General features: G+C 41.0%; 1 protein-coding gene across 1 annotated transcript in view; it reads right to left on the minus strand.

Moving 5' to 3' along the window:
* Positions 1–2,773: 2,773 nt before the first annotated feature.
* LOC101173900 (activin receptor type-1) overlaps positions 2,774–22,775 on the minus strand; it is a 28,482-nt gene continuing 8,480 nt past the window's right edge. Inside the window, exons 2-12 of the mRNA XM_011489717.4 lie at positions 16,266–16,336; positions 13,114–13,362; positions 12,055–12,327; positions 11,637–11,903; positions 10,243–10,448; positions 8,091–8,190; positions 6,723–6,869; positions 6,221–6,496; positions 5,211–5,408; positions 3,866–3,996; positions 2,774–3,774 (exon numbers count right to left, since the gene is read on the minus strand). Of these exons, the coding sequence (XP_011488019.1) occupies positions 3,640–3,774; positions 3,866–3,996; positions 5,211–5,408; positions 6,221–6,496; positions 6,723–6,869; positions 8,091–8,190; positions 10,243–10,448; positions 11,637–11,903; positions 12,055–12,327; positions 13,114–13,362; positions 16,266–16,329 (2,046 nt within the window). The 5' untranslated portion in view covers positions 16,330–16,336 and the 3' untranslated portion in view covers positions 2,774–3,639. The remainder of the gene's footprint in view (positions 3,775–3,865; positions 3,997–5,210; positions 5,409–6,220; positions 6,497–6,722; positions 6,870–8,090; positions 8,191–10,242; positions 10,449–11,636; positions 11,904–12,054; positions 12,328–13,113; positions 13,363–16,265; positions 16,337–22,775) is intronic.

Below are 22,775 nucleotides of genomic sequence, written 5' to 3' on the forward strand. Positions count from 1 at the left end.
CCCTATTAGAATGATCTGGATTTTCATAGTCTTGAATTACTAAGTTTTTTTTTTCAGTTCCAAATTACCTGAATTCAAATTAATGAAATAACAAGAGAATACCAGTTTACAAAAAAAAAATTTCTGTATTTTTTTATGTTTTCACATCATATTTTTAGCTTAATTACTGTGCATCACTAATATTCAAAACGCCTAAAACTTCTAAACGATCTTTTCGTGCTACAGGATAATATGATGCAGTTAATATATGTTTTGGACTATAATAAGCTTAGATGTAGTGGAGTAGGGGGGGCAGAGATTGGGCATTTCTAATGAATAAATCAAATACACATATAGTAATTCTTTTAGCTGCTATTTCAAATGATTAAAAAAGCAATTTTTTAGGATTTATTAATCTTTATCCATAAAATTTGATTCAAAAATGGGGGGCAGGTGTGACGGAAAAAGCTTTTTGATGGGAAGACAGCTGCCCCCCATAGCCCCACCCCTTTTGTGCAAAGAGTGATTTTTTTTAAACTTCTGCCTTTGTTATTTTCTCCTCTGTTGTTTATGCAGATATGATCATCCTTTATCTATTATTGTTTTATGCTTTGCACGGTGTCCATACAGTTCTTTGTTTAGATTTGCTTGGTTGCATTTTGTGGAACGAGTTCTCTGAAATGTTTTTGGGCTTCCAGCTTTGGTGTTTCACTTTATTGTTGTGGTGGCAGATATAATGTTAGCACATCTTAGCCAGAATGGTTGCGAGTATAAAAGCCAACAGCCCATCTTGCGCCACTGTGGTTGTTGCAATCCCTCCCCTGGGATGTGAGCAGTGCGGGACAGTAGGAGCAAAATGTCAAAACAATCTCTGGTAAAAAAAAAAAAAAAAAATGCTGAATGTGTCAACTGTACAGTCACTGGTGTGCAGAGCCTCACTCTGCTGCATGCAAAAAGTTATTTACAGCGGTCACAAATAACCACAGTCGTGCTTTTGCTGCCCAGGCTCCATGGCAACAATAGGTGGCAAACCGAAGAGTGCACCAAGCCTCCTCCGAAGGACCACATCAAGACAATACAAGCATAAAAAAGGTTTTTCTATTTGTTACTTGCAGGGGGGGGAAAAAGGACCATCTTTGTGGCGCTTGGGGCAGACAGCCATTCATGTACTCTATCCAGGACCTTTGGTTTTATTGGGCTCAGCAGACGGCACTAATGCAACCTCTGCTATCAGTGCACCACATTAAAGTCTGAGAGGAGGCAGACATGTAAGGAAATGTTCAACAAACCCTCTGACAGATAACATTGTACAAGAACATATCTGATGTGTAAAATGGTTGACACACTATCATGTCTCTGGCTGTTCTCGTCTTCACAGCATGAGTCTAGCGGGAGACACAGCTAAAGATGGCATCTATTTTGATGGAGAAAAAGAGCTCAGATTAACAAAATAAAAAAAGAACTTTTAACGCGTGATGTACTTGTGGATTTAATAGGAACAGGAGGGAGTGCACACCTCTGGCCTAGGATGGATCAAATGACCATGAATGTGAAGGTCGTCTACATAGGTCTGACAAAAGCAAGCAGGGTGTCTCATCCAAATTAAAAATGCATTGGCTTGTGTTTCCATCATTTAGCTCATTACTTTATAACATGTTAATCAAAGGGTAAGAGGTTAATAAAAAAATTAAACATTCTCCTGAATAATTTGGGTTCAGAATTTAGAAAACAAAACAGATGATTTTTTTTCCATTAATTAGGTTTTGTTTCCTATAACAAACTGCTCTCCACAGGTCTATACTATGTACATTTCTGCACCAAAACCTCCAAAAAAGTGTAACTTCATCATCATGTAGTAGTCTCCCGATTCTATCTTCTCACATATTTAAAAAAAAAAAAAGTTAAATACAAAAGTGAATCACAAATGCAAAGAATTTGTTTTCGGGGATCCTTTTTTTCTGTATTGTGAGGCACGAATGAGTCACAAAAAATGAAATTTCTCAGTAATAATGGACTAAACAAACCCTGACCTCCGTGTCGGGACCGACATTAGAAAAGAAAATATTCAAAGTAGATGCAGCTGAATCCGAAGCAGAGAGCAGGATGTTGTTGGAGCAGCCGGGAGAGCAGGAATGGATTTCAGATGCAGCAGGCTAGAGCAGCCTTGAACTCCAAAAGGCTGCACTAAGGAACAGTGGAAGAAGATTCTGAACAAAGAACCATGAACTCAAATAGCAAAGAAGTGAAAAAAGGATTACAATCAAATACGAAAACATTCCATTAAAAAAAAAAAAGAGTAATGTTAAAAAATCTATTTTATGTTTTAATAACAATGCCAGTGGCTGCAAAGTTAAGGCTGAAGCTGTAAAGAAATGTTGCCAAACTGGTCCAAAAAAGGAAGCTTCATGTTCTTATAAAATGTATCTTAACCCTTGTGCTATCCTAGGCACTTTAACATTGGGAGTTGGGTCATCTAGACCCACTAGACAGTGCGCTGAACCTTTATTCTTCAAGAATTTGTGATCTTCACTGGTGTCCATGGATTACATGAAATCTTTCCACCTTTATCATGGTAGGGAGAACACGTCAATGTAAGGGTGGGGTCATCTAAGATAGCACAAGGGATAAAAGAGCTGCTTCTGACGGTCAACGGAAGAACCACAGCGGATGAAATTCCTTTTAATAAAGGGAGTTTTGGAAAAAAAAATATCCAAGCAAGTCGTAAGAGAAGATGTCAATCAAGAGCAACAGCTGCTTTGCTCATGGCTTCAGGACAAATGAGACAGATGCAGAGTTTTATTTTGTTTCTATTTATTAATTACATTTCTCTAATTGATATAAAATGTTAAAAGAAATAGAAAAGGCTGAAGTTTGACTTCGCTTACTTGACAATGCACGCATTAAGACATATTTGCACGCGTTAAGACAGTATATAGGCTCTTACAGGCCACTGGAGGAATAAAGTTCAGCATCGTATAGCAGATATTTTATTTGATCTTTTAGCATTCGACTCTGTAAAGCTGAGAAAACAAAATAAAATAAAATTAGAGGAGATACATAACAAAAGTTGGAGTACTTTTAGCTGGAAGATGCATCAGAAAATACACTGCAACTGGCGTAAACCTTCAGAACTAATGATATCCCGACAGCCTTGTTCTGACAACGTTGTAAACTGTGGTGCATCACCGCAACAGAAATGAAGCCGGCTAGATGAGTTAGGAGGTTGGCCTGTTCACCGGGTGAATCCACCAGGATGCACATGAAGTCAGTCAAATTAAAAACGTACTGAAACTCGTCGTTCACACGTCTTTCCAACAAAAAAAATAACGTGTCAAACAAAAGCTGCACTTGTGAGAGAAACAACCCGACTCAAATGCCCAGGTAACATCTTCTTCCTTGAAGAACCGACTCAACAGTCCAGCTCCAATGCTTTAAGTTCGTTAGTTATTTTCTTATTTCCAAGATCAGTGGGCAGTTTCACAAATGCCCAATAAACCATCTTTGGATGCCAAAAACTGTCCCACAAAGTGTCTGAAATAAATACAGGTTTGTGCCACTATAAGGGCGTTTTAACCCAGTAAATCCTTTTGTCTCGTGAGAGGTCTCTACGGGGATCCACACTCTGGAAGTCTTCAAAGGCCTCTTCCGCTTAAACGCGGCTCAAATGTCTGTTTTGATCTTATCCAGAGAGTTGTCGATCTTTGTGAGAGTTTTTTTGATGCGAAGAGCTGTAAGTCTGGCTGATGGGTTCTGGTACCAGCACTCCTTCATCAGTTTGGCCATAGACGTTAAAGTCTGAAAGGAAAACACGAAGGGGGGAAAAAAAAAAACACGAATGAGTCCCAATTTAGTTCAGAATATGATAAAACGTCATTATCTGACTTACCAGGTCTGAAAACCATCTGTTTGGGATGTTGGGCCTCTGCTGATCCACACACACGACCTTTTTCATATCCTCAAAGCTGGGGTCACTTGGAACCACATCATGAAAAGGTGGTTTGTAGTCTTCCACAATCCCTACAAAATAAAGTTCAAATACTTCAGTTCACTTGTGACTATTATATTTAACCTTTATTTATCCATGCAAAACAGATAAAAAACAACAGTGGCCTGGCAAAAGGCAAAACCTTTTGGGGAAAAAGAAATAAAAGGACTAACAGGAGACACAGAAACATTCAGGATAAAACAGCAACAACACAAGACAATCATTGTATAATTAAAATAGTTACATTAAATCATTTGATAATTAGAATCATAAAACTACATTTTGTTATAAGATGATCATTAAGATTCCTTTTGAAATAAAACTCTCCAGTCTAGGATGTTTTTTTTACAAATGATACCAGTCTCTGGGTGCTCCAGACTGAAAAGATGAAGAACGTATTGAAGGATTTGATTTAGGGACTGTTCACAAAATCAGTTTTGCAGCGTGGGTGTAGTTCACGAGGGATGAAGAGTGCAAAAGCCGGCTCAAATACGGAGGAGAAAGACCAAGGAGAGTTTTGTTGCAGTGACTTATAGCAGATTATAGTGACATCTTAAAGACTCTTTCTGATGATTTTTTTTTTTGGGGGGGGTTTTAAATGGTTTTTTTAGTAATTTACTGATGATGAAGGCTATATATTAAGAAATATAAGAATAAAATTGCATTTCTGAGTATTTCTTAATTAAAATTGTAGTAAAATCATAAGACGAAAGAATTTAAAATAATGCTTGATGGGCCACAAGCTCCCTGCCCTGAGCTCTCAGTGAGGGGGAAGGGGGGGTTGCTCCACACCAACATCCCACCCACAACTCAGAGGTGAGTTTCTATTGCAACTATGTCCTAGAAAATGGCACAAATCTTCTTGATTTTGGCTCAAAATGGCATAATCATAGTTCAAAGACCACTGGTAACGCTTTTAAACTTTATGAATAGACAATAGGGTTTATGAAAAAATTGTTGCAGAGTTAAAAAAAACAACTTTTTTTTCCCCATTGAAATTGTGCAAAGAGTGCTAACAAATATAAATGTAGTTTGTGAGAGTTTACACCTGTACAGTGGCTGTACAGTTATAGTTTGAAGGAAAATCAAGAAAAACCCCAGAAGCTTATCTTGGTGCACAGCGGTCCACTACTGAAAATATGTGAGCGCGGTCAAGACTATATGCATGTCCGATTCTTGGGTTCATCATTCTTCTCTTACCGGGCCAGAAGATGGCCTAAGAGATGTGTTTAAACCCCAGACTGACCGTTGCTGACCGTCCTCCTGGCGATCTCCCACAGCACAAGGCCCAGCGCCCAGATGTCCACTCTCTTGTAGGACTCAAAGCTGTCCATCTGGATTGAATCATCCAGCACCTCAGGAGCCATGTACCGCTTTGTGCCCACCTTCGGGTTATTGCCCACGTCTAACTCATTGGTGTCTTGAAAATGCATGACTGCAAGTCCTGAAAATGATGAGCAGAGAAAATGTCGTTCCTGAAAGTCAAAAGGAAACCTGCCGGCTTAGAAAGAAGCAGACGGGCGCGAGGTCACATTTTTATTTGCTTCCCTCTTTTGATGTCAAACTCTGCTCAGAGAACATCTTATCTCAAAAGGTAACAATATAGCAGACATGCATTTGAGCAGACAGTCTTCCTGTCTTAAATAGATGCATTAAGGACTTAAATGGAGAAACACTACTTGTAGAACAAACAGCCATGTTCTAACGCACAGGATGTACTCCAACATAACAGCACCCCAAAGAGACAAACAAGTGCTGCTGTGTTTGTCAGCACAGCATAATGCCTCAGCTGGAGCAGAGTTTATTACCCTGAGCCCAAACACAGTCAAGCCTGTCACCTGGTTATGGCTTCTAACTGAATTAGGTATTTTTCAGGTTTCTGCAAATGGAACATTGGTGCTTTGGACAAAGTGGTGCAAGGTCTCATAAATAAGTTTTTGGTTATGCTGTTTTCTTTCCATGTAATTTAACAACATGGCAGAGCGAAACAGAGAAACTAAACTGCAAATTAATACGCAATAACATTCAGCTATTGACCTCAATAGTTCAAAAGCTTCGGTGAACAAGTTTCTAAGTGCTTTTACTGACTATTTAAACACTTCAATGAATGACAAATCAATAGTTTTATTAGCTTTCTCAGCACTTTGTGAACCTCAAATGTGATCTGACATATCAGTGTTTTGAATCGTCTTGGAAATGTTCCCAGCAACAATTTTGAATGATATTTATACAACCCTACACAGCCAGTATTCTTACCGAGGTCAGCAATGCAGCACTGTCCATTCTTTTTCACCAGAATGTTTTTGCTCTTCAGGTCCCGATGGGCGATCGCGGGCTTGCCCTGTGTGCCAAAAATCTCCACGTGTAAATGAGCAAGGCCACTAGCTATAGAAAGAGCCATACGGAGGCATCCGGGGGCATCGAGGGTGCTGAGCTGGAGGTAATCGTACAGGGAACCCATTTCATGGAAGTGAGTGATGAGCCACAGCTGAGTGCTGGAGTTTCTTGAAGTCATATCTGAGGCGATGAAGCCTGCATCGAGAAACATGTTCAAATAACAAAATATTTCCACTTTTAAGTAACTAATGAGTCATTACACTGCAATAAACAGTAATAAAAAGGTACTTTAGCATCTTTACATTACATACATGGCTTAGCTGGTTTACATTTTCTGTAAATCATTACAGGCAGTCTGTCTCTGTTTTGTTGAACAACAGTAATCATTTGCGGGTCATTGAACTCAGATATAAAAACATACCAAGGATGTTCTCGTGTCTCAGCAGGACGGTGTTGTAGATTTCCGTCTCTCTGAACCAAGACTTCTCATCTCTGGAGGAGAAGATCTTGACGGCGACACTCTCCCCTTGCCACTGACCCCTCCACACCTCACCATAGCGACCCTTCCCTGACCATAAAAAAGGGAAAACGTGGAGTGTTTAACATGAAATGAGCCCATGTCTGGTCTGTGGCTCTGAATCCTTAAACTAAGTCAAAGTAAATGAGTAAAAATCCAAATCAAATTCAAATGTATAAAATGACAGTCACCAAATTATAGGTAAAATCTTTTTAAGGTATAATATCATTTACATTTCTTATGCAACTTGTAGTAAACAATTCTGATTAGATACCATGTGAACTTATTAAATCACTTTTGTTGCTTAATTTAGAAGAAAAAAAAAAGAGAATCTCTACTATACCGTTTTTAAAGTATGGAACATTTAGCTCATCAAGTTACAGCAAGAGTTAACAGATTAGATTAGATTAGATATGATTAGATGGAGACAGATGATTCGCTGTGGCGACCCCTCAAAGGAGTCGAAGGGCAAAGAAGAAATTACTGCCACAGTATTTATAGGGCAAATTCATCAGTCAAAAAAGTGGAAATATAAAGAGAAATAATGTAAAATTTGATTTTAAAGCACAATTAAAGTGGCAACAGTCTAAGCAAACAGTTTAAGCCTGTGGCTTAAAGAATCCTGCCAAGCATGCTTTCTGCAAATGTTCATGCTTCTTGCTGCCCCCCAGTGGCCACAGAAACAGATTTCAACATAGCTTGCTTTTCAACACCAGTCATAATAGTTACTTAGACAGCTTTTTATTCCCGAGTACCAAATGTGTACAAGTGAAATTATTGAGTTTTACTTTTTTTACTTTTTGCAAACAAGAGAAAACTAAATCAGATATAAAATACAAAACCGTTGTTTATGCCAACACATTGGGTTCGAATTTTCTTCATATTGTGCAATAGCAATAATTAAACACGGATATGTTTAGAGGCTTTCCTGAGGCTGTTATTGAGCAAAGGATCCATAGATGGACTTAAAAACGTCTTAATTGCTTCATTTGAATGGCACCGATGCTTGTATGTGGACGTGCATTTGGTGTTGAAGGGGGGTGTTTCCATTTAACAAGGAAATAGTTGAAGGATGTACTGATTGCCCACCAATTAGGCCGCACCATAGCGAGAGCGCTACACGGTCCGATTGCTGGTTTCACTCGTAAACCCTTTTTTAGCACCACTATCCTGTTTGGAGTTCAGAGCTGGTTCTGTGAGAGACCTCTGCAAGGCGGCCCAGCGCCCAGCGGCGGCACCAGAGTGATCAGAGGACCCTAAATCAGCACTTACCCACACACTCATTTAGTGTAATTTGTCGAGCGACGGTTCTCTGAACGAGGAAAGGGAGTCCTGAGCCACTTCCTGAAGTGCATGAATGATCCAGTAGATCCTGGGGGAGCAAGTGACAACAAGGTAAATGATTGCATATCTGTGTGTACATCTGTGGATCCTTTTGCCAGAAAGCTGCCTGAATGAAAACCACGGCAGAAGAATGTTGTGGCTAAAGCCTGAAAACGATGAAAAACAGAGCATCTGGGACTCAGATGGAGATTATTACAAGCAAGCAGTCTTTGATGTGCCACCCACGCGGGGGGACGAGGAGAGCAAGTTTTCTGTGTGTGCGTGTACCAAGATAATGCGTTTGTGTGTCTGTGCTGGAGGTGCAGAATGCCCCCTGCTGAGTAAACAACAGTGGAGCCACCTCCTCCCCAGCGACTGGCGTGTGCGCTGGAGATTTGATCTAATCCAGGACCAGACTCCAAAAGCCTTTTATTTTTATCTCTCAGCAAGACGTGCAGCGTCTTGAGGCCGACACAGGGGGGCAGTGCGCAGTTACAGAGTTGGCAGCTGCCTTGCAAAAGACTGAAAGGGGGGGGTTGAAAACAGACGAGTTATGCTTGGGATAAACAGATGCATAATGCAAGAGCTGCCAGGGAAACAATTCGGAATTACAACATAAGAACAAAAGACAAGAGGCAATAAAATGAATGATGGTTACTCTAAGGAGGGTTCGAATCCCTCTCCGTGCTGAAAGGATTGTTGTTTGTGAGGGGAATATATATTCTGACTGGACCATAAAGCAGCAGAATGCAATCGTGTGCAATAACAGGATAATCAGATATGATGCTCGTGGAACAGGTCGCCTCCGTTTCAGTCTGACGGGTCTCCTAATAACCTCACGATGCTGCCAAGCTCTCGCTTTTTTTTTTTTATTATTATGCTGAAGCACACAGACAGTGGTTCAATATCTGGAACCTTTGCTGCCAAGTTTACTGATGAACTTTAGAAAAGTCAGAGTGTTTCTGCAACACACATATACTCATGCTTTAGCAGCTGGGGGAGTGGGGGGGGGGGGGGGGGGGGCATTTCAATAAGCTGTAAATTCAATTCATGAACTGGATCTTAAAGAGGTTAGATTTACTTAGAAATGCCATCAAAGGCTTAATGTGAGAAGAATAACCAAATGCACGGAAACAACCTCCAACTTTCTCAAGGGCTCAGCTGAATCCCACTGCAGCTCCTACACATTGCAAGCTAAGTGAGTGTGCAGGGTTTTGCTTTCAGACCAAACGCTAACCACAGGGCCCCACCCATGTTCTGGATCGGTTTAGCAGGCCTCAAAGCACAAACCACTACAGACAACCTATATTCCATGGCTGGGTGCAGAGAAAAACAAATATCAGTGACATTCCTCACACAGACTGCAGTGCAAAATGACTGAACAAATCTCTGCATATTTGAGTTAGGAAAAAAGAAAAAAAAACTCTTGAGGTTTTAGAAGGAAAAGTCAACAAAGTTCAGTAAAGATGCTTAAAATCCTGCACAATTATCAGCTCAGACTGCTAAACTAAACATGGAGACCTTTCCAAAAACTCCATAAACACAGAGAAGACTTCTTTTGGGGAGGACTTTATTCAGAAGGCTTGATAAGTACAGTGTGACCAGAATACTTCCTTGATCAGGCCTTTTATAATGCCATCATGCCTCCATTGTCTCAGAAAACGAGCACGTGTGCAAAGAACGTGCAGAGCTGGCGCCCTAATTTAAATGTGTTTAACGGGGCAGACGTTCCCCTCAAATACACAATTATGGAAGGGATTCGCATCTTTCTTATGACTGCTCATGTTTGTTTCACAAATAGAGGGCTTAATTTGTAGTTTTTCTCGATTTAAGTCTTTTCAAATCCGTCATTTATGATCACTTTAACAGACAGATTCAGGCTGCCTGCCAGTGTCCTTGTTTTTTCAGCAATTTCTGCTCAGTCACTGTTAAACAAGTGATTCATGAAGACCAGAACTGGGCAGCTAATGAATAGGGATAAACTCCAAAACATCTTTTTTTTCCTCCCCATCATTTTCTTCAAAACATAAAAATATATACAGTTCAGTCCTTTTACGGACAAAGAATTTAGCGATCTTCCCCTGGATCTTGCAGCACTCACCGCCAGCGTGCTCTCCCCCACGTTAGAAGCAATGAGGCCATCGATGGTGCCGTATTCAGCGTCTCGCGGCGTCAGTCTCTCCATTTGATTGCGATGGATGCGTCTGAACACGAAGACGGCCAAAGCAGAGAAAAAGATGAGGGCAATGATTGGTGCCACAATAACAGTAACCAGGGTGGTCACACTGTAGGCGGAAAGCACATGATCTGCAAAGAAAGAGAAAGCAGCGACTTCACTTCCATGCACATCATCGGCCCAGTTTTGTATCAGGTGAAATTATGGCTTCATTTATAGGGATTTAAACAAAAAATAGTGAGTTTTCCATGTCTGCAATCTAGAAAAGATAAGCGAGGCCATGAGACGTGAGCCTGGAATTCTTTGCCATGGTTTTCTTCCATCTGAATGGTCCACAGATGTGGAGATAAAACCATATCAGAGAGCTTAAGCTAAAACCAGATGTGGGTGTGTGCGTGAAAAAAACAAGAGCTTTGAGTCTTCAGCACACTCACACTGTGGATTTGTTCTATGAACGGACTCCATCCACAGTGTCTGAACCATCTTACAGCAAAAACTATTCAGTTCTGCCTGCAGCCCACTTCTGCTTTGGAGTTTGTATTAAAAAAAAAAAAAACTTTCAGGATAAAACGTTTTAGCATTTAAACTGTTCAACTAAGAAAAAAATATCAAAGGAAACTAGGCATTTAATACCATTAAAATGTGCTGCATAGTTTTGAGCGTGTTTTTTTAATTACGAAACTGAATCTTCTACAAAAAATGTTTACTTCAAGTCTATCCAAAATATTTTTTTATCACCAATGATAAATAACAGTGAATTGGACTCAGAGGAATTATCCTTCCTTATTGCCTCCACCTGCAAAAACAATGGCTCATTAAAGGCTTCTGAGTTCTGCCAAGAGGAAATGACAAAAAAAAAGTCTAAAGGAAAATCCCAAACCCTAAAAATGAAGATAGTTTTTTGGCAAGTTCAGGAAATGTGTATTTATTCTATATATAAATATTTATGGGTGATAAATGATAGGTGTAAGATTTCTCAAATTAAAATAAAGTAAATGTGATGGAATAGCTCTCCTCATTTTAAATATTAAGGATGCTTCATAGTGTAGTTTGGTTGAACAGTGCAGGATCTTGTTTTTAGTGAGATTGATGAAAAATAAATAAAGAAATGAGCTGTGATATTTTAACCGTATTGGTTTTTGTTTTTTCCCCACAAACTGTAACACTAACCTCACTGTTTTTTCTGTTCTCAATTCTAAAGTCTTGGTAACTTCAGAGGTTTAACCAGTTCTGTTCCATAAAGATATCTCTAATAAAAAAGTTACAGTCGTGACTCGTTTCTGTGGTTGTAGTGCATTCTGGGTAGTGCTGTGTTGTACCTTTGGGAGGCAGCTGAACAGTGATGTTCATGTTACACAGGTGTCCCTGGCAACACTCAACAATCTGATCTCTGGAGGGTGGGGTCTTGCAGGTTAGTGTGCTCTGCTCGTAGACCTTAAAGCAGCCTTTCTGGTACACCGTGGTTCCAGCACTGTCCGTTAGAGAAGAGAAACACTGGTGGCCCCTGCAGCGATTCCCTGTAACACACGAGCTGCCCTCACACACGCACTCATGCTCCTCTTTAGTGACGGGCTTCAAAACCTCCTCTGGAAAAGAGTGACGGGGGAAAAAATGAATTAAAATTAGCGTTTCATAATGAAAGCTTTTAATAGTTTAACTCTAAGTGGAATTTCTGTCTAATCCCTAGTGCCATAAGGCCAATGATTAAAGGCAGCCAACGCAAAAGTGTACAGTTACCTTTTCCAGGGGGGTGCACAGTGACGTTCATGTTACACAGGTGGCCCTGGCAGCACTTGACGGCATATAGCGGCGAGGGCGGCGTGGCACAAACGGCTCTGCCCTCCTCGTCGTCCCTCAGGCAGCCCTTCTGTTGGCCGGCTGCCCCGTCAATCACCTTCAGAGAAGAGAAGCAATGCTGCCCAATGCAGCGCTGTTCCTGCTCACACACTCCGCCCTCACACACACACTCCTGGTCTCTGAGGACTGGTCTGTCGGCAGACGGTTCAACATCTGATAAGAGGAAGGAGAGATAGGAGAAAACCATTAAAGCAATACCATCGATAACCCATTCAATTACATGGCATTCGCTGGCGAGCAGCATGCACGCAGGTGGAAGCATCTCTACGCTGAGCTTTCACTCGAAAGCCGCACAAATGAGTTTATTTTGCAGCATGAAATCCAACACCTGCTGGAATCAAATGGATTTCCTGCCAACACAGCCATCACTCATTCAAAAATGAATACAAGCTGAAATGTTATGTTCCTGTTTCTCAGGCCACAAATACTGAAATGAAAATGAGCAGCTCACAAATATGAACAATACTTCAGTGTATTGAAAATCCACATGAATGGTTTACATTTTAACTTAATACACTGAAACAGATTCACTGGTTTAAACTGCCTTAGCTGTGGTGAATATTTATAACACCGGTTGCTTAAAAGCTGCTTAGTCAACTTTCAAGCAACCAGTGTTGACCTTATAACAAATATTCTATTTAATTTGTTTGTTTTGATTGCTTGAAGAGCAAAAAAAATTCCACTTGTTTACATGTTTTCTCTTGAAACTATGTCAAAGATAGCCATAGAAAACGTTTTCAATCCCTTAAAAAAATTCAAATTTCAGATCCAATGTTTGAGTTGTTTTGAAAATCTGCCAAGAATCAGGCTTTTATTTTGAAAGCAAACAAAAGTTGCACCTAGTTTGAATAAGATGAGCACGTCTTGTATAAAAACTGAACAAGAAAGGGTCAATAATTTTGAGTGTGTTTCTGAGGTGCCCGTTTGCAAAAATGTCACCTTTCACAGGAGGCACCAGGGAGATGTTCATATTGCACAAATGTCCAAAGCAGCACTCCACCACCAGCTCAGGAGCAGGAGACTTTCTGCAGCGCAGAACCTCCTCTTCTTTAGAAACAATGCATCCCTTCTGGAAGACCGGCTTCCCGCTCAAAAGTGACAGCGACGCGAAACACAGCTGGCCAAAGCAGGAGCTCCCGGCGCAGTGCGCTTCATCACACAAACAGGCGTTTGTCAAACCGCTCATGCCTGGAAAAGAGAAAAACTTTGGATTACACCTCACTTTTAATAATTACAAGTCCTGCAGTGAAGGACAATCATTTGGAAAAGCTGGTAACTCACAGGGAGTACAATCCTTTTTGAAATGTTAAGTTGTCTTTCTGCTTTAGCAATAGCGGTATTAGGACCAGCCAAAGCCTGGATTCTTTTCTGGGACTGATTGTGCTCTAAGTATCGTCACAGTAGCTTTTAGAACTGGAAATAAAAATGAAGCTGCAAAAAATTGACCAAGGAAAACATCCTATTAGGGTTAGGGTAGAGGGAATTATTGAACTCCTTTGTAGTGTAGCTTTCATACAATATTACGTCAGAGAAGGGAGTTTCTCTTTAAAATAATTATAATTGTATGGTTGAAAAAGATAAACAGTGTCATTGACTGCATAGGAGAACTGGACTGAGCGAGTGTCACATCGTCTGGCTCCAACAAAACAAAGTCAGTTCATATTTTTGCATATGTTGGAGCTAGATGGGATCGGTAATAGGCCTGCACAATATACCGCAAATTTATCGTTATCGCGACATTAAGCTGTTCAATATGCATACCGCAAAAGACGGCGAAAATCGCAATAAATGGTTACCTTAAATGTGCTAAAACAATCTCATGGCAGCTTGAAATATTAAACAAATGAAATAAATCCCTTTATGCATTTAACCAATCAGAGGACCCGTTTACGTTGTTGATCAATCAGATGAGCCCTTTTATGTTTGATGTTTGCCTCCTATGTCGACGAGGGTCATTTGGAGTATCATTTTCAAACTGTTGCAGTGAAATGGAAATGATGTTTTTGGTTGTTTTGCTGTTTGTTTATATACCGCGAATTATATCGTTATCGCAATATTAATCACCAATATTGCATATCGCGAGTTTTCTTCATATCGTGCAGCCCTAATCGGTAAGCAGCGATTGGTCCAAGCTGGTCTGAGTCAACATTTCTATGGCAACCACTCTCACCAATTAAAGGTTTGGCGTGGGACAGCGGCCACCACCTACTTTTATCGAGGCATCTCATTGGCCAGTTTATAACTTGAATAACTTCCAACAATGAAAGATGAGCAAGAACATGTTAAAAAAAAGGTATCATAGCAGGAATGGTTATTCTGACAAATTATGATGACCAAGTCAATTGAGCTCTGAGGAATTTGGCTTCTTGGAGCCAGCGAGTACTTCCTGTTTGGAACATGACGGGAGAGGGGTCACTCAGTCCAGTTTGCTTCTACAGTCAATGGGCAGCACGAATAACTGTGTTTTAAGTTACAAAACATACTTATATAAATATGCAGAAAAAAATTCATAAAGTCATGTTTGAAAACTCTTTCATCTAAAAGTACCAGTATTGAATCCACTTGATGTTTCTCTTATTACATTTTATCTGAAAAAACAACAGCAAACACGTCTGTTTGCAAGATGACCTTAATTTTTTTTACATGAAGTGAAAAGATTTGTTAAAAATCAAAGATCCTTTTAAAGACCCACTCCAATGCAAATCCTGTTTTTGGTGTTTTTAATATGTTCTTGTAGCATTTTTCTTCTGAAGGAAAACATTTATAAAAGAATTAACAATAAAATCGTGTTTCTGACTTTTTCCTTATTCCAATCGTGATGGATTAGGAGTAGATAAAAACCCGCCTTTGAAAAAGCTCTCAATTGTGATGCAGCATCTGAAGTAGGCAGGCCAAAGTCTCCCTGCTCTGCTCCATTCTGATGCATCTACTTGCATCGAAACAGATCCCTTAAATCATATTTTGTCCTCATCTAAGCTGGCGTGTAGCCCGAAACTGTTTGGCTGGATAGCTCTGACATTGCACGGTACTGCCAATGTTAGGTTGGGGTTGTGAGGGGCTGTAAGTTAGCAGGAGAGTGTAAACAAAGGGATGAGGAGATATCTGCGGAGGGTCACTCTGCGCCAAAAGTCCGGCGCATAGCCTGTGTCGGCACTGCAGAAACGACACAGGCTATTTGATTTTGGTTAAAAACTGCACAAACACAAGTAAAAGACCTCTGGGAACGCTTTGAAAATAGATAAAAATATATTCGGAGCGGGGCATCAAATGTCTCAAGAACTGAAAAAGCTCCTCGTTGAGGGTTGTTTTACTGTGTGCTTCAATTGTAGTTCTGAGCATGAACCCTCACTGCTGCATCCTGTTCATTACCAGAATGTCCACAATTTCTGCCACCCCCCAAATCTACTTGCTGTCCTGAAAATTGCTGGTGAGTTCAGAAATGAGTTCATTAAAAAAAAAAAAAAAAAAACGAATTCTCCAGTCTTCATACTGTCAAATCCTGCACTCATTCATTTGTCGAATAATTTAAAATAGTAACATGCAGGAATATGCGTCATTGGGGGGAAATGTCAGCTGTGTGATTAAAACTGCAGTCCCTTAAAAATTTGCTTTGGGTGCCTTGGATTCCACAGGCTTCCAATCCTTTTGCACCCACCCTCCCAGGTACGGTGAATACGGTTTGCCTTTTTAACATGATCGTTCTATTCAATCCACTGGAGCTGTCTAAAATAACGCCACCAGACAACAGATAAGAAGGAGACAGACTGAGCAGAGGGAGGTGAGAGACGAAAAAAAAAAAAAGTGTGATTTTTTTTGGTCTACGTAAGCAGGAGGGTGGGGGGGTGCAGAGGCTGCGACAGGGTTGCAGATGTCTGGCGCGCACCTTTTTTTAGTGACACTGTGGAGGCTGCTGTAATCTTGGTTATTGCAGTGATGAAATGAGGCCTCTGCAGCATAGCCCGTGCTTGGAGATAGCATAGGATGTTAACTAATGAGCTCTATTTGGGCCCCCAAAAGCAATACAACCCTCTGCTGCAACTTTAAATGAGCTTTTACCGTGAAAGGGTGGGCTGTGTGAGACAAGTGCTTACCGTCCAAGCTGGAACATGGGGTGACCAAGGTGAGCAAAACGGAGAAAAGGGCCACACTCCTCATTGTAGATCTAAGAAAAATGCAGAAAAAAATGACAGAAGTTATGTACTGAAGGAAGTTTGGAAGTTTGGTGAGGCAGCATAAACTTTTAGCCCCCCTCAATTCTTACAGGGCACAACTTCACAGAGGGAGACCTTTTATTGTTTTCAGGAGAAAAAAAAAAGTCAACACCAAGTTTAAAACGCTTCAGCAAAGTGGGTCTCATGCCTTCCTGTTGTCCTGGAAACAAGGCATTGAGTGGTAAGCAATAGGGAGACTGGTGATCTCCTATTGGCTGTGCCAGTGCATGAGTGTGTGTATATGTGTGTGTGTGTATCTTGATTTCTGTGCATGTTGGAGGGACAGGCTGCTTGGCAGAGAGTGAAGAGGAGCAGACAGACATGAGAAGAGGAGCAAGAAAAAGAGGAGACGGGGTAAAGGGGGAGAGAGGTTGTCCAAATACTATCATTTGCTAGGGCCATCTTTCAATCCCTATTGTGTCTAAAGGCTCAACCGTTGACTTTCTAAAACCCTAATACATGTTTAAATACACATACTTTTCACGTTTTGTTGAAGCCTGGAAAATGCTCGGTTCGTGTTGTGCTAAGCACGGGGAACGCTATCCGGGAGGGATGAGTGTCTGAGTGCATCTGTGCCACCGATAAATACCCAAACACCACCTACCTCCACCCCCCACCCACCCCAAGCCTTTGTGCCCATCTCCCAGACATAAATGATTAAGCACGTAATGTTAGCATTAGCCCAACGGCGGCGTCTGCACACGCCGCTCACACACAGACCACATGCTGCTCCTTTAATCAGAGCACAAAACAGACGCTGCCACACAGAGATAATCGGGAGCTCTGTCTGCTCCCCTTGGACCAGAGGAGGGAAGAAGCATCAATGAGGGCAGAGAGGAGGCAGGGAGGCCAAGGGAGGCAACGGGAGGTGCAGCCTGAGGGAGCCTAGGAGACATTGGGTCGAAAAGTAGGGCAAGTGCGTAAAAAGACACGGGGACAGAAGCGAACCGCAATGATTAAGGGGTAGTGGCTGTCTCATTTCAGTGACTGGGGGTTCTGTGTGAAGAAGGGCACCACCTGTGGGGTGAAGGAGGGTGGGAGTGGGGGATTGAGCTTGTCTGTCAGGGACAGAGAGATAAGTACTAGAGTTGATGCCAATCTAGCGGATGTCTTTTGTATTTTACCTCTCAATTATCTTCACTGGTTGGCTAAGTCAGTCTGCCCTCAATAATGACAAAACTCCTGATAGCAGAAAAACTTCATCCGAGTTTCCATCCTGCTTGTTTTCTTCATATTTATTCATAAACTATCTGTCAAAAAACAACCAGCGCAACCTCAACAATTCATCTGACACTTCTGTGCATATTTACCGCTAAATGACCTACAGGGGGACTATAAAATCACTGGTCCATCTCTCTCAACGAGACCATTAATCTCAAATATGCGACAGGGAGTTATCCTGCCAAACACATGGTCTGCTGTTCATAACTTTGCATAAAAAAATGGTTTGTTCATTTTACCCAGAGGGATTTTGGGGCACTTCAGAAAATAAAAGATAAAAATCTTAGTATCCGAAGTGCTGTCACTGTACGCACAATCGAAGTGTTCTCTTACTGTATTTAGTTTGCTCGAGCACGGTGAACATAGTGAGTGACAGGATGCATGACATACGATGCTGGCTAAGGGTTTTGCTTGACAAACAGGCAGTCGGGACGAGTCCTGATATTGGAAATCGCTGAAGGGATTCTTGGGAAGGAGAGAAGCAAGGCAAGCATCTGCAGAAGCGATTGTGATCTTAGCACACAGTTTTGAGGTACATTTTATGTGTGCGTGTGTGCAGCCCTCGGCTCCTGCATACTGAATTCTTTGCTAGTCTTGTGTAGTGTGTGTGTTAAGGCAGCTGGCATTCAGACAAGGGTGTGCCGACAACCCTCTGTCTTCAGATGAGGTGTTGTATTAGGAAACTAGTTTCAATTCCACAAGATTTAACATTCAAAATGTCTATTTTATTCTTAACATTTATCCTTACAGAGACATCCATAATGACAAAAAAATGTTACAAAATGTTGGAACAATCTAAAAATGATCTTGAATTTCTTTCCCTCCCAATAAAACATTTTGCTTTATGCATCACTTAGGCTTTTCTAGCTACATGCGTGTTTAAATTGTATTAAATCTAGCATTTAGCCTGAACATAGGCCAAACTAACTGTTTTTCTCCCATCATAAGTGTTTCGTACAATGATTTGAAGAGCCTTAGAAATGCCCAGTATTGACCATTTGCACAAACCACAGCTCAAGACAGATAATAGACTTGCCCTCCTGAAAGATATGCTATAGTACACTGAGAAAGTTGAAAGTGAATCCACAGATCTTTGCTGCCATTCCTTGACGCCACATTTTCCTTTCCAAACTCTTCCCAGAGATCCCACTATAAGCTGGCTTCATTCACATTACTCTGACTGTCATTTTAAGAGATAATTACGTAAATATCTCACTTTGATACAAGTTAAGCCACATAAATAGTATAAAGACGTTTTTGTTTATGTTAGCTACAATTGATTTTCCCACTATTAACTGAAAGAGATTGCTAAAATGGCTTTCACTGGTGCTAAAATCACATCAAAGCTGTTGGATGCTTTTTTTATTTTGGACCACTTTGTATTCAGGTCAGCTATAGGCGAGAATGACAGAACACTACTTTGTCTGATGAGCATGGCGTATCACTGAGGTCGAGGAGGAAAAAAGCTGAAGCCCTGCAGGAGCTGCTGAGTCATCATGCTGGCAAGGAGCGAGACGTGAGGTGGAATCTGTGTCTGAGCTTGCAGGCTGGCACAGTTACCATGTCTCAAATTGCCTGGACAGCCAGAAAACTGCAGCAAACTGCAGGGAGGCCAGTGAAAGAAACGGGCTGGGGGGGGGGGCAATGCAGAGCCTGCTGTTTGTGTCCCAGTCATTGTCCTCGACCTGCACCCGGCACAGTTAAAGAGCCGACGTATCATCAGGGACACGCAGATGGTTTGTTCTCAGTTGATGTGGGTGTATTGCAGACTTGAGAACGAAAGTTGTCCTCTTCACAGTAGCAGCCCACATTTAGATACACACCACTACCTTACAGACTAATTTGCCAATCGTCCTTTTCTGTAAAATTGAACCTCTAAGATGAATAAACCTCAGATAATGCACAACATCTGATGAAATAGGACTGAAACTCAAGAATAAGCATACTAGAGGCATAACAGGAAAAGACTACAAAGGAGCTTCAATAAAGGAGAACTAAGGCTGTGCAAAAACTTTCCAAGACCACAAATAACTCCAGATATTGGTTAATTCTATGCAATTATTCTGTGAGGATGAATCAGACCCACAAGGGGTCACTTTTACAAAACGCAAAGCAGCGTCAGAAAGATGTGATGACCACTGCAACCAGAAATGCCTAATTTATATTTCCAGCCATACAACCAGACTTGTTAGCCAGCAACATAACCACCCATTTTTGACTGATGTGCAATAAAAAACTGCAATTACCACCTGACATTCATTCTAAGTATGGTGTGCATGCATACACAAAAAAAATATCCTCTCCAAAAGCTAGATCTTTTTTTTTGTTGTTTTTTTAATTTCTGGCATATTGTATTGCTAATATATACTTTTCAAGTGGCATTTTCCTCTCCCTCTGCATGCTACTGCTTTCAGAAATATCAAAAACTATCAAAATACTACTTATTCACATACTATTTTAACACTGTATTAGGCTATAGTTTGTTGATTTCTTTTTTTATTAACTTTTCCTGTCCAACAGCCCAGCAAACAGATAAAAGCTGAAGGCCTCGTCTGTTGGACAGATTTTACTGTTACAATAAGGGGATATGAATCTTCTGACACACAAGGTGTAAATGTTTGTATAAACCCCTATGCCTGTTCATTTCTATGTGCAGTTTAAAGTGTACATATCAAAATCTTTCTTTGTACATCCAAATAAATGTATATAAAAAGGGACACCAGCTGACATGATTTTAAAAATGCTTCGTATCTTGTGTGTGATCTTTGTGTCACATTCAGAAGCAGGTTTCAGCAATGTGCTCAGTTATAGAGCTGTTTTGTCTTATATCATTTGAAAAAAATGGATACTTTTGTGCCCTTTTCAAACTTGGGAAATTTGCTAGGTCTACTTATTTTAACACTACGAGTGTGAATACTAACCGGTACTACATCTCATTGATTGCAGAGGGCCTCCTTAAAACAATTTCAATGTAATGATACCATTACTGGCCTTTGGCCCAAGGACAACCACTTTATTTTTCCTGTAGTCAATACCCCACTTACAACTAATCTTGAAAGCCAAACTCAAGACACATCATGTAGGAAAATGGCTCCCTAAATTGAATTTATCAAGATACAATAGTTGCCCAAAGTAGATAGTTATTTTTTAGCATCAAAGGTCTCTGTTGCTAGTGAACGCTAGTGCAGTTCAGCAATGATGTGAACGCACAGGAACCATGTAGCGGACCAAAGACAAAACATAAAACCAAAAAAATGTGGCCAACCGCAGTGGAAATTTTTTAAAAAGGGTGAAGCAACCACTATAAGTTCTGTTTGCTTTAGATATTTTACTAGAGGTGTTTACAGCTATTTAATGTCTTTTGGTGTCATTATATATCTATACAAATCACAAAGCTCAAGTATAAGTATCAAAATGTATCCAAAACCTCTCTGCAGTTCTAAACCGAGCTTTGTTGTCTTGTTACATAAATCGCTGCTGTGTGACAGATGAAACCTTTTGAAAAACTACTTCCCTGGCCGTGGGCCTCTTCAAACAGAAGGTAAAAAGGGATGCTTCTGGACTCTTCTGGGGTTACAGGAAACTACAGTATCTCAGCAGTAACCTCTTTTCCCAAAGAAAGGAATTTGATCAAAAGCAAATGACTCCTCCGTGCTTGCAATTGTCACAAGGACATTAATTGTAGTTGGCAGCAGAATAACTGGCTTTTGCTACTTAGTAACACTCCATGAGGGTAAAGGATCTTTCATTTACCCTGGGGCAAAAGTGTATGGTAGCCACCAATTGTAATAGTTATCTTTGCTAATGTGGTCCCAGCTCTTCTCAGATCAATGACCAGTTTACCCATGTAGTTCTAGACTTTTTCTTCTGTGTATTTAAGATAATTTGTACCCAGGAGAAGAGATCCCACATAGAGCTTCTAAGAATTGCTCCAACAGTTACTAATGTCTTGTATATTGTAGATAAATTCATCTCAGTCTTTTTATATGTACAATCTGTGTCCTAAGAGAGCTTAAATGGTAGTCATTGTAACTGGTAACGAGTTTCGTAACCCTTGTGCTATCTTAGATGACCCCACCCTTCCTTTGACATGTTATTCCTACCATGAAAAAAGGTGGATAAAGGTGGAAAGATTTCATGTAATCCATGGACAGCAGTGAGGTTCACAGAAAAAAGGTTCAGCGCACTGTCTAGTGCAGGGGTCGGGAACCTAAGGCTCGCGAGCCATATATGGCTCTTTTGATGGTCACATGTGGCTCGCAGACAAATCTTTAATTCAAATTTTTTTTCTTCATTAGACCAGTCCTTCTCGTGCGCGATGCGATGGCAGAGGCGCGCAGTAGTAGCGGTGCTTAGAGAGACAAATCTGCGCCAGCACTAGTATAAGTTTAAAATTGTCTATTAATTCACAGAGTTTGTACCACCCGGAAACCTGTGAATTGCCGTGCCTAAAACTGCGCGCTCCCGTCTCTGAGAAAGAGCGCGCAGTTGCGGGGACGGGATGTGTGAGGGAGAAAGCAGAGGGTGGGGCTGAGGTGTTGTGGGGACAGGCAGCAGGTGAATCGCGCAGGGATTGTAAAAACGTAAAACCCACTGCCTGTCACTCACTGCAGCGTGTGAGTGTGTGTTTGGCTCCCCGTCTGCATGTGAGCAGTCTTTCTCACATCTACAGAACATTCAGACCTACGATCACGTTAAAGTCTCAACGCCTGCATGAAGCAGAAACTCACCACGTAAACCAGACTAGACCATCAGCAAAACTACCACGAGAAATACTCATCATTTATTAGAAACAGCATAACAATGGTATTAAAAAGAATCCACAGACTTATTGTACTTTAAAAAGGTTGAAATTACATCAAATGCACACATTCACTTGTATTTTAGTTTTAAACATATTGTCGCGGACTGAGTTGGATGGCTGTTGGGCCGCGTTAAAAGTTCTGGAGTTCATTGACCGCATCAAGCAGAGAGCTGATTGGCTCTCAGTTCTGTCGCTCAGCCTGTTGTTAGGTAGTTTGGACCAATGGGGTTCAGCTATGGGCCGAATAAGGGAAAGGGGAGGGCTGCAGCGGGAGCAGGGGAATATAAAGTTGGGAGACGCGCTCTCGTCTCGTCTCGGCGGGAGAGATTCAGGAGTTGCTGAATTAATTGTTCGGCGTTTGTCGC

The sequence above is a fragment of the Oryzias latipes genome, chromosome 21 (genome assembly GCF_053564925.1).
Source record: "Oryzias latipes strain Hd-rR chromosome 21, Olatipes_Hd-rR_3.1".
NCBI classification, from domain to species: Eukaryota; Metazoa; Chordata; class Actinopteri; order Beloniformes; family Adrianichthyidae; genus Oryzias; species Oryzias latipes.